The 12,912-nt window shown below is 47.0% G+C and overlaps 1 protein-coding gene across 3 annotated transcripts in view; it reads right to left on the bottom strand.

Moving 5' to 3' along the window:
- The window catches only part of LOC119161161 (lysosomal alpha-mannosidase), a 218,865-nt gene that overhangs the window by 162,881 nt on the left and 43,072 nt on the right, over window positions 1-12,912 (bottom strand). For all 3 annotated transcript variants that reach the window (XM_037413512.2, XM_075879813.1, XM_037413511.2), the window contains exons 7-9: window positions 3,557-3,654; window positions 561-632; window positions 352-468 (exon numbers count right to left, since the gene is read on the bottom strand). In XM_037413512.2, coding sequence (XP_037269409.2) covers window positions 352-468; window positions 561-632; window positions 3,557-3,654 — 287 coding nt within the window. The remainder of the gene's footprint in view (window positions 1-351; window positions 469-560; window positions 633-3,556; window positions 3,655-12,912) is intronic.

The raw sequence follows: 12,912 nt of genomic DNA, 5'->3' as shown, positions 1-12,912 counted from the left end.
AAATCGCCTATCATATCTTAGTGAACAAGGTGGTTTACACTTATCATTATTATTATTATTATTACCCAACATGAGAGCTCTGTGCTGGTCGTAACATCAGCACGAGCGTTACAGCTGATTGATATTAACGAACAGGGGCCGACTAGCGCCACACTGCTCGCCCATTATGCCCCTGTCGGCAGGTGGAATGAACTAGGACATGCGCTAAAGCGGTACATTCATGGAGATCAGAAGTTCCATCAGGTCGTGGTTTTCATACATCATTCATTCAGCCATTCATTCTTCATTTAATACAGTAACGTAATCAATTGAATACATGTTAGCCCTCCTTTGCCAAAAGAAGCTTCTTACCCTGAGGTTAGCGTGATGAATGAGTTTGTCCAAGTTGATGAACCAATGACCAGCGCTCTGGTAGTTGAAGTCATTTCCCATAGTGATGGGAACATTTCTCGTCTTGTAGTTGTATGCCTGATGACGTAGGTTACAAGAGAGAATAAAAAAAGTTACTTCTTTTAAAAATTACGACTGAACAGAGTTGTGATATTGCGCAATCGACGTACCGTTTGCTTCGCGTAGCTGAGGAATTCATCTACCTTGTAATTGACGTTGTACTCATCACTATCGGGGTCATCCTGAAACAGAGGCATCAAACCAGACTGAAGAACTATTGCCAACCTACAAGCATTTATTCTTCAAATGGCTAATTGACAACTACGATGGCACTCTGTCCACTCTTTATACTTGTCTTCTTTTTTTATTCAATTGCGTCGTAAACATTTTCGTTAGGACCGCATCGTAATCAATGATGTCATTTTGCCGCTGCGGCGCAAGACGCGCTTGCTGCCACTTCCACGAACCCTTACGCAGCGATATAGTCATGCCTAATCAGAGCACACGCACGTTTCGAAGGCGCTGAGACAATTCATTCTCATCTGTATATACACGGGCCCGAGTGGCCACTGTAAAATGTGTGACGACTCGCGCACAGAAAACAGCAGAAGCATTCTATCAGATGGCAACAAAGCGTGTACGGTGTTTAATACCTCTATAACATCGCCCAGTTGTACATGTTTTTGCGGGGCGTAGCTTTTCTAAAAACATTTTTCTTAAGGTCATTAGCTCTATACACTGATAAAGGACTATATAGGTGCAGAAAATCATTCAGATAGACCTGCACCTGAAATACCCTTAGAAACTACATCGAGATTTTTCGGACACTTAAATCCAACAATATAATTGATTTTGAAGTCACCAATAGTTTTCTCGCTATATCCGGTTTCATACATGACTGTCAACTTTACATAGTTACAAAGCCATGTAGGCTCTCCTCCGCATTCCATTTTTTTCTTCACCGTAGGGCATTTATGCAAAAACGCTAATGTTCAATGAAGCGCCCTAACCAGCAGGCGTCAGCAGGCTGTGCTGCTAACGCCACATGTCATTAACATCCTGCGTGACGAGATACCAAGAAAACAGCAGAGGGCCACAAAAAGCCGGCAGCGCACCGAGCAGATAAGCCCCATGGCGGATAAAGAAAAGGAGTGATAAGGTCCCTAGATAGTATGCCTTTGCAGTCTGCATCATGATATCATGCTACTTCGCCCCTGCCAGGCCCGACGTGACAAAATCTGTGTTGTAAAGCTTTTGATTCCGATAGCGTGACGTCACGAAGCAACGTCCATAGGCTTCACATTCAGGAGGCGCTGGTTCAGACCAGCGGGTAATACAGTCGTCTCATCAACGTGGAGTCGTATGTTCAAAACCATCTACCAACGACGTTTTAAATGTGAAGCGTTTCTTGGTGAACTTCGGTGACTTTGAGAATATCTATCTATCTATCTATCTATCTATCTATCTATCTATCTATCTATCTATCTATCTATCTATCTATCTATCTATCTATCTATCTATCTATCTATCTATCTATCTATCTATCTATCTATCTATCTATCTATCTATCTATCTATCTATCTATCTATCTATCTATCTATCTATCTATCTATCTATCTATCTATCTATCTATCTATCTATCTGTCCATCTAGCCGCCAACTATTTTTAGTTCTCCTGGCCGTTTCGATAATGGTATCAATACTGCAGTGGTATGGAAAAGCATGACGGTATGAAGTACGTGACTAGTCATAACAAAAAATCCTGATATGAATGTCATGAGTGTCATGATTTATATTCCATGATCTTGCTGCTCTTGCAGTGAGTCAGTTCACATGACATATTGCAAAACTGGTATGGTATGACGTGACTGCATGGCGAACATAAGTGACAGACCCTAACTGGGAATTCATGACACGCATGTCATGTAGGTCATGACTACACGCCACCCTCATGGTGCGCTCACGTGCATTTTGGTAGCTTTATATATACCAATTTGGTATTACGGGACCTGAAATGATGATGAAGTAATGATGACGGTCCAAATATGATCTTCACGAAATGCGTGCCATGTAAGAACATGGCTACATGTGACGCTCAATGCATTCGCTGCCGTTTAGCTAGCTTCACGTATACAAAACTTGGTATTACCTTACGCGAACGAATGATGAAGGTAAATGACACGTTCAAACATGATAATCATGACATGTGTGTCATGTAAAACATGACTACATGCTATGCTCATAGCGCACTTGCGGCCGTATCACTAGCTCCACATATACCAAATTTGGTATTACTTGACTTGAATGGACGATTAAAGTAAGGTGGAAGTTACGTAACAGCAATGATGCCCTCTCCCCACACAAAACATCTGGTACGGCTTGGTGCGGCAGCAAGTGTTGCCTTTCCCCCACTAAGCTTCGTGGAAGCGCGCACATGACGTGGCGTAGCAGCCAGTTTCAACTGTGCGCCGTTTTGCAAGGACAGTTGCTTGCTTTTTCGCGCAATGAGCTACTTGATGCTATCGCTTTTCACTCTACCGTGCTTTGCAGCATCCTTTCTGCTGAGTGCGGTAGAAAGGCGCTGAAGGCACACTCGTGTAATAGGTTACACATGCCTACTGCTACGCGAACCTTATTTCAGTTTATACCTGCACAGTTAGCATTCTGAAATAAGCTTCCACGTCCAGCTTCACTTCTGAAGGCGTTAATGGAAACATAACTGATTACATGTGCACACTTTGGCTAAACTAATGATAGATTCTTCAAAAAACACAACTCATAGTTATCACTTGCGAGATCACTGATTGATTGATTTGTGGTGTTTAACGTCCCAAAACCACCATATGATTATGAGAGACGCCGTAGTGGAGGGCTCCGGAAATTTCGACCACCTGGGGTTCTTGAACGTGCACCAAAATCTGAGCCCACGGGCCTACAGCACTTCACCCTCCATCGGAAATGCAGCTGCCGCCACCGGGAATCGAACCCGTGACCTGCGGGTCAGCAGCCGAATGAGCGAGATCACTGCAGCTCATCACGTACAGTGACCCAATGAACCCTTAAATTAGACATTGTCTCTTTAAAGAAGATACGTCTCCATACATTCCCCCCTTAAACTGTGAGAATTCACAAGCACAAAAAATGTAATAAGAAAGGAGATACTTGCCACTATGGCCTCATCGGAGCAGTAGATATCGAAGCAAAATCCCATCGGGGGGCTGTATGTGTTCGGTAAGATACCCGTAAAAATATTTGCCGCCTTTCCTGCGTAATGTGAAAAATGAACACCACATCATTTTTAATTATCTCACATATTCACATATCTGAAAGCTCTGCAGCGGCACTGGCTATTTCTTGCAGTGCGGTGTTCGTCGCAGGTGAAGAAAGTGGTTTTTATAAACACGCTTAGCATACGCATTAGACTTGTGTGCCTGCTCAAAGTATATCAACATCAGCCTCGACCGCGTACGTGCTGTGATCGCCCTTTTAAGGGCCTTACCACACGTACGCGTTGTAGGGTGCCAGCGCGTGGCTTTTTGACGCGGCGTCGTGCCCTCTCCCTATGGAGAGAGAGAGGGCGAGCGGCTTCACATTGTTTCCCTCTCCCCTTATATCTAAAGAGGGGGCGCAGCGCCGCCTCAAAAAGCATTGCGCTGGCATGCGCAACCAGGGGTGGCACAAGGATTTTTTTTTCTGGGGGAGCACAGACGACAATCATGTTCCTTCGGGAATGGGGGAGGCCAGAACTTATACGTTGCGTTTTGACTATGCGTGCACTGCCGACAGACCTCTGGTGTGTGACATAATGATTATGTTGAATGAGGCACTTCAATCCGGACATACCGTTGCGTTGCAATGGATTCCCAGACATTGAGGCATAGCTGGGAATGAACAAGCTGATGCAGAAGCGAAAATGGCGCATACTAGCGGTAAAATATCAATTCACTTTTCCCGATATCACAAGAACGCCTTGCTGTCTGAAGGTATGAAGACATCTATGCAACGACTATCGAATGATCCGGATTATCGCCACGAGCACATTTATAAGCTTGAGTCTTGCAGTGTGTTTCGTCGTCCGTTCCGACTAAGGAGAGACGAGGAAACGTTACTACATAGACTGCGGCTCGGTGTTGCATATACGCGACGATACTTATGCAAGATTGGACAGGAGCAAAATCCTAACTGCAATTTGTGTCACACGCCAGAGACTATTAATAACATCCTGTGCGTGTGCGCTCAACAAGTGGTCGAAAGAGAATCTTTTACACACCTAACAGATCACCTAGACTGCCGACCCTTTTCGGAAGAAAAGCTTTAGGGTGCTTGGGAGCGTGTGGATCACGCCCAACGCAGCTTAAAGGGCCTGCTCGCATTTAAGCAAGACAGATTCCTGTCGTTAGAGCATCTGCTAATGTAGCTAATGTAGAGACTTTTGTGCGTGTCCAACACAGACCGAGACAGTGTTTGCCGTGACTCAATATGCTATATCATATACAACCCTCATCATGCCCTCCTCTTTCTCTTTCTTTCACATTTCCCCTTACTCACGTGAGGAGTAGCAGGCTAGGAACCCGCTTTCCAGTCCGACTTTTCCTCCCTCTTCTGATTGAACACCTTCTTCTTGACTATGCGTGCTCTTGGGGGGGGGGGAGTAGAGGGGGGGGGTCTCTAAGTTTACCCATGCGCCGCTCCCTGGCGCCGCCTCTGGCTGCAACGCGTACGTGCGGTAAGGCCTTTAGGCTAAGGGCATATGCGGGCGCTAAGAGTGCGAGGTGAGGTGCTCCGTTTCCCTTAATCACTGAAAGGGTGCGCCCTTTCGGTCGCGTACTTTTACTCAGTCTTATTTTTAACGCCCTTTTTGAATTCACAAGGTTCGAAGTGCGCTTGCTTGGGACGATAATATTTAGCAAGGACCCTTGATGTTGCATTCAAGGAACAGTTCACTTACCACTTCTGCCCCGGAAATCCGGGTACGAATGTCAGGTCTTCGCGAGAAGCACGCCATCACTTCATTTTTATTTTGTATCCAGTTTTTTTTTGCATCTCGTTTTCCTCAAGTCTCGACCAACGAGTGAGATGGGAGGGGGGGGGGGGGGGGTAGGGAGACTGCAGTGATACTTCCCCACCTCCTCATGAAGAAGACTGCGCACGCCTACGGCTAAAGCAGCAGTCCCTGGGTACCAAACCCTTGCATTATAATAACGACTGAAGCACTGTACAGTGTCCTGTCGATTCGTTTTCTTCCGTTCGTGTGGTGTTTCAGTGGGCTGCTTCACAGGCTTTGTTACCAAGCTGCTATTTTCAGCTTTACTCAAATGTACGGGCACCTTAAGAACAGTAAAATTCACAACGAGGTCGTTCGTTATTTTTGTACAAATGTGAATTTTCTGTCTGGTGACGACCAACAAATTTATTTCTTCGAATATACCTATGACCCCGTAAGGCGTTGCCTGCAGAATAATGTGAGGGCACCGAGTATACTACGAAGAACATATATAAAGAGAGCTGACTGAATTTTAAGCGCATTTTAAATCTAACTGGTTTAGTAAAGAATAAAATGCAGGTGAGCAAGTCGTTCATTATCGGACATGTTTCAGCAATGAGACATTGAGAGCGTGCATTGTTCTACAAGAACCAACAGACAATGACCAGATGCGACACGAAATTCTTCATATGATAGAAATGCCTATATTGATATAAAGGAAATGAACGTGTGAGTTGCACGCAAGATCGATTCTATGGCGACCAGATTACCTGAGAGACATTATTACCGTCGCTTTTTCTTGTTGTACGTTTGTTTCTTGTATGTTTACAAGCGGTGGCTGAAAAGTTGCACTGGATGTAGAGTGGTTCTGAAATGAAGATATGAGCAGTGTTGATGTGTAGCTCTATATAGCTCGTTTCTTCTGTGGCTGAAACGCTCCTACAGAAGATTAATACAGGTAATTCAGTGATTGGTGCTAGAGCCGGTGAGCTGAGTGGGCCGAGGCGTCTGGTTGTTCCTTATGTGCACGAAATGAGCAATAATTGCAAGATTGTGGTCAGTAGGTACGGTGTACCCATAGTTTTTTCTGCTTCTAATAGGCTCACCAATTGTGCCCCCGAATAATGGGTAGGTATTTAAAAGGGTGCCAAAAAAAACATGCCAAGGCGTATGTGCGTTGCGCCACAGGAGTGGTGTATGAAATCCTCCTGTCTTGCGGCAAGTGCTACGTAGGGCATACTGGTAGTTGTGTCAATTACAGTATGATGGAGCACGCGATTACTTTGAACAAGGACATGAATGCGCATCTGTATGCGCATTGCAATGCTTGCACATGTTCTCCTAGGCCTCATGAGGACAAGATCCTGAGTACACTCTAAGGCAATATTACCCGAAAAACGAGTAACGGAGCCCAATGGCCGCGCGCGATAAACGGATAGACCGTTGATGAGCAACCACAGAGAAAATCGTGCCGCGCGAAACCAATTAGTCTCCAAACACGCTCCAAAGGGATTAACCGCCCGGGGATTGCAGGCAGCGCGAAAAGCGTTGCCAAGGTGACCATCCCTCCTTCTCCTCCTCTACTGGCTCATTCTTTCCCTGTATTTAGCCGGCGACGGTTCGCGTTGCGTCACGCTCGGAGTGCTTGACCACGACCGCTTGGATTCGACGATCTAAGAATTACGACGTGGTGCTCGTGTGTACGCTTGGATGAGCGTGGGCTGCTGCTTTTGCGTTTCGCTGCACCCATGAAGTCTGAAGCAAGTCTGGACACGTCACCACGCCGCGCTGTATATCTCTGGCTTCAAGATAGTCATGACCAACACACGACAGCAACAGTGGGAGAGGCCAGTATGGCGGCCGAGAAGACAACAGGTCTATCGGATATATATTTCAGTCCAACTCAGGGCAGAAAACAGCGCTGGATTCTGAGGTAAGTAGGTTATCATTCTTTATTCTACTCTACTTGTCGCGTGTGCGATACGGATCGCACTTGCCGGCAACGCGCTCGGTCGTGTTGTATATCGCACGCACGAAGTGCATCGCGAAGGTTAGCTTCGGCGTCTGCAGTTCGCCTGTGCTTTGCGACCGCCTAGAAATTGGCCGCCATTGCCGTCGGCCTCCCGTACGCTCGCTCATCGAGTGCTCGCCTGTCTTCGTCGCCACGATGAGCTCTGGGCTGACGATATTGGGCTGAGACCTCGTCGTTGTGTTGGGAGTCATCGAAAACACGTTGCGGGTTCTCGTAAAGAGCTTGGTTGTAGTATGTCGCGCGATGTAAGTCCACCAGCACGAGCTGGCGGGGCTTTCGCTAGCGTCGGAACTCACTGGGGCTCTTCAATTTTCCACTTCTGGCTACCCGCGGGCTGCCAGAGCCAGCCAGAGCACGCTCGTTTTTCTCGGGCTTCTTGGCCCCCCCGCTACGGCGCACTTCCGGTTGGCGTTCGTTTTTTTTCGGTTTGGACGGTTCTGGTGACACGCGGGGAGCCCGGTTGTCGCCAGGCGCTTCCGGGACAATTTTGTCGTGGAAGCTTTCTGGAAGATTTTGGGCAGGTTTCGGGCTAGCAAACGCCGAAAAGGTATGATGCACGCTGGATGCAATCTTTGTGAGGACTCTATGGATTGCAATGTGGGCGCTTGCGGATTGCGCTTTTGCTTGTCATTACGCGTGGCGTTATCTTCTAAAGCCTGTTCCACCTGGCGAGATGATACGATTACGAGTGGCAGCGGGTGTTTGAAGCTATACTGCTCATCGCTTTTGTTATGTTTTCCGTGAACCTTCCTCCTGTGAACAATGCGGTGAACTGTTGCCTGTTGACTGCGTCGTGCACATGCCTTAAAAGTCATGTACGTACTACACGTTCGTACGCACGCATGGAGACAACTTTGGAGTTTTTTTTTCGTAGTAGTCGTTTGTGGAGCTGTGCCTGCTTTCTGTGCACTTAGCGAAGACGATTTTGATCCAACTAGCTCGCTCCATCGTATGTTTGCGTACGTGAACCTCTTAGAACCTCTGTCCTGGCTACTCGATTGATCTTCGATGGTGATAGAAAGCCCTAGATCGCGATTGTTGGCGATGCTCGCTTGTCGCGAACCGCGTGCGAACCTATTTCCATCTATGAGCGTGCCTATTTGGTATGATATTATACGATACGGTGCAAGAAATTAAAAAAAAAACGTAGAATGGATTCATAAATGTATACATCTTTTCGTGGCCCATTTCATCGTTGGCTTTATCTTTTTTCGCCTCTTCGTAATAATGCTGCGCAGTACGTACTATGACCTAGTAGGTCGAATCAAAGCTGATATACATGACATTGGTTAAGTGCCACTTAGTACTGAAAAACAGGCCAAGGCAAGTTTAAAATGCGTCGAGAATGTGTCATGCAAATGTTTATTTTATATACGACGCGCACTCGTGGTACCGATACCTGCGCATATCATAAACTTTAACCAAATACGTAAGTTGGTCACCGTGTGTTTGCGACGTATACTATGCGATAGCTGAGCAGGTATGTATCCCCGAGCTCTTTTGGGGACACGATTACTTTTACGTGACCTCGCGTCATGTTGTGCAGTGGCTGATACATGTACTAAAGAGACGTGAGCTTCTTAAGCCGTCAGCGTCACGGCAGCTCACCTTGCATTGCTCTCGAGGCAGCGTGCGCCAGCTGGCTGTTTCATTCGCGGATGCGGCGAGTGGTCGTGCGAGCGTACGAAGTCGTACCCCAAATGCGTACGCTCGAGGATATTAGTTCAGCTTTTTGGCGAGCTTAGCTACGTATTTCCGATTTGATTGATTGATTTGTGGAGTTTAACGTCCCAAAATCACCATATGATTATGAGAGACGCCGTAGTGGAGGGCTTCGGAAATTTCGACCACCTGGGGTTCTTTAACGTGCGCCCAAATCTGAGCACACGGGCCTACAACATTTCCGCCTCCATCGGAAATGCAGCCGCCGCAGCCGGGATTTGAACCCGCGACCTGCGGGTCAGCAGCCGAGTACCTTAACCACTAGACCACCGTGGCGGGACTACGTATTTCCGAGTGGAAAATACAGAAAAAAAACAACGTGCACGTGGTGCATTGTTTCGTTTGCTGCCACGACAGTAGAGTTTCTTTACGTTTACGCTGGCTGTCCCAGCATTCTATCTTGTGATCTTCGGGCAGCTTCGGGTTGCCTCGGGTTCCCCACACACGTGATCACGACGCTGTTTCCTGTCCAGACAAGAACTAGCTGACTGACCCTCTGGCTACTTCTGGCTAGCTCTGGCTGCCAGAGAGCTGTCAGAGGCCTGAAAATCAAAGAGCCCCACTGAAAATTGGTCACCATTACAGTTGGCTTTCCTGTCAGTTGGTCGCAAGCAGCTCGGCGCCATCCGTTGGCCGCGGCGGCGATCTCGCGTTTGCACGCTGCACTAGCGCGAGTTTGTGGAAATGGGCCGCATTACCGTCGACTTCTTCGGCGCTAGCTCCAAACAAGCTTGGCGCTCTTCGTGGCGGCGGCCAAGCGTACGCTCGCTCTCCTGTTGGAAGTTTGCTGGCGGCAGATACTCCGCGTGCAGCGCCGTGTTTGGTCTCACGTTCGCTTGCTCGAGCTGAACGACGTCGCTCGCTTGCATGGTGGTTCGCGGAGGTGTGGCTGCGGCCGCCACTCCTAAGCTGTTACGCTACGGGGATCGAAATGAGGTCTTAACGATGTGTGACATCACGGTGAAATTATTAGCATGTCATATCTCACGTATGTTTTCATTTCACCTTGCACGTATTTCTTATGTGCATTCGTATTCATCCTCTGTCAAATATGACTCACTATTTTACATACTTATTGTGCAGCCGTGGGCACACACCGTGCTGAAGACTGTATGTGCTGGCCTATGCGATGCCAGTCATCCATCTCTTTCGTCAGAGCAGCTTCAGAAGGATTGTGCGAGATGTCAATGTAAAGTTATTTGTGTGTCGTATTTTAACGCTTGTTCTTATATTACCGTGCACGTACTTGTCGCATGCGTGCATCTTCATCTTCTGTCACGTGTGTCTAACTATTTTTACTATATTTTTGTACGTACAGCCGTGGGAACACAACAGGAAGAAGGCTGCGTGCACTGGCGTCTGCAATGCCTGTCATCTATCGCTTCCTTCAGAGGAGCTCCCCAAGGAGTGAACAAGATTTGACAACGAGACCGGACTTGTACACTTCACTATGAATTCACTTAAAAGAATAGAGAAACTTCATGCGTATGCACAAAAATAAAAGATTTTGATGTCTCGCTTTTGTCTTTCGTTGGTGCCGTGTCTGCGAAAGCAGTTACACATAAATGGCTAACTACTTTTTCGCGTGTTCTTTTCTGCGCAATTTGTTGCTGACTGCACAGAAAAACGGGCGAAAAAAGTATTAGGTATGGCAGAAAATAAACAAAAAACAATGTTTGAACTGGGGACAAAAAGTTCATCCGATTGAAGTATTTGAGTGGATCAACCGTTAGATCAACTGTTAGAGACGGTGCCGTTAGTCTTTAAAGAGATAAATGGTTGTGGCAGCCCCATTAGTCCCCAAAAGGACGAACGACACACCCTTTTAACACCCTTTTGCCTTAGAGTGTAGGAGCAAAGATAGAAAGTCCCGTGCACATGAACTTTTGGAAGCTTTCTTTATCAACAGATAAGGTAGTGATTGCGTCATAGCAAGAGGTCTGTTTCTTTGTTTGCCTCCAAACAAACGCGCTTGATTCATACTGTTTGTGTGTTATCGTTGCCAAGCACTCCCTGTAACCAGCCGGGTGTATCCATGCGCCTGCGGTATTGGAAGGTATATTATGTGTGTCTTCAACTTTTCCGTTAAAGTTGCTAGTAGCGCTTGTGGAGTGACGTTCTTTTTGTTCCATCTTGTCATTTTTTTGTGCTACATTATTAATGTGATCTACCTTTGAAAGAGAGAGAGATAAAGATGCAAGGAAAGGCAGGGAGGTTAACCAGACGCACATCCGGTTTGCTACCCTGCACTGGGGAAGGAATGAAGGGTAGAAAAGAGGTTGCAGAGAGATGAGAAGGTACACACAATCACGAGCACACTCGGGAAGCACACACAGTCTACAGGCGGTCGTTCAGGTTTGTTGACTTTAGGTGAATTAGCAGTGCTTTAGTCGCTTTCTGCGCAACTGAGGCAGATGCCCAAGGTCCTAGTATCTTCTGCACAGAAAATGGTCCGGGGTCAAGTTGATTCAAAACCATCCAGAGCTGGCATCGCTGTGTGTCGTAGCAAGTGCAGCTGCACAGGACGTGTTCGATGGTATCTTCAGCTCCGCAATAGTCGCATGTAGGAGTGTCTGCCATACCAATGCGAAAGGAGTGCACCTTTGTAAATGCAACGCTCAACCAAACGCGGCATAACAGTGTCGCATCTGAGCGGGAAAGTTGTGATGGTAGCTTTATCTTGAGCGAAGGATCCAGTTCATAAAATTGACACATTTGGAAGCTGGTAGACGACCAGAACGTGCGTGTGAGATCTCGAGCCAGCAGGTAAAGTTGTTTTGCTGCATCATTCCTTGATAGAGGAATCGGGACTACACGGGTTCCTTCATGGGCTGCGCGGGCTGCATCATCGGCTAATTGATTTCCGGTAATACCGATATGTCCAGGCAGCCATTGATATATAATATCATGCCCTCGTGCTAGAGCTTCATGATGGCAATGTCTTATTTCTTGTACCAATCGTTCATGACTCCTCCTACGCATGGCAGACTGCAAACTCTGAAGCACTGCCTTCGAATCACAGAATATGACCCATTTTCCTGGACGTTCTTGAACGAGATATTGTAAAGTAGCCCTTATAGCAGCAAGCTCTGATGTCGTAGATGTAGTCATATGCGACAACTTAAATTTGATTGTCATTGCTGCAGCCGGAATTACAGCGGCACCTGATGAGCTGCTGAACGAGACGGACCCATCAGTGTATATTTGTGTTCGGTCCAAGTACAACTCATGTAATAATAGCAGTGTTGCTTGCTTCAATGCTACTCTGGAGTGATTGCTTTTTTTTTTTGATACCCGGAATTTCTAGACGTACTTGCGGCTGGTCGAGGCACCACAAAGGACATGCAATTCTCGTAGCTGGCGTATACCCTGATGGAATGCTGTTTAGGTGCTTGGCTATGACGTCTGAAAACGTAGCACGTGGTCTTCCGGAGGGTAGAAGGGCCAAGTGGTGGTCGGGGACACGGCTAGCATGTCGAATGTGCGCTCTGAGGCAATCCACAACTCTATATGTCCTGACCGGATGGTCTTTGGCAAGCATGATTGTGGCATAAGTAGAAGCGCATCGGGGCAGTCCTAGGCAGATACGCAGTGCCTGACCCTGCAAACTCTCCGATGAATGAGTATTGGATTTGCAAGTGTTAGCCAGTACCGGCAAGCTGTAGCACATTAGACCCAGAAATAGGCCCCTGTACAGCTGTAGCATAGATGCCACAGAAGTTCCCCATGATTTCCCGCACATGAATTTCATTATATGCATAATAGATAGCAGTATCTTCTTCAA

Source organism: Rhipicephalus microplus, chromosome X (genome assembly GCF_043290135.1).
Source record: "Rhipicephalus microplus isolate Deutch F79 chromosome X, USDA_Rmic, whole genome shotgun sequence".
In the NCBI taxonomy this organism is placed as follows: Eukaryota; Metazoa; Arthropoda; class Arachnida; order Ixodida; family Ixodidae; genus Rhipicephalus; species Rhipicephalus microplus.
This window is presented reverse-complemented; position numbering and strand designations above follow the sequence as displayed.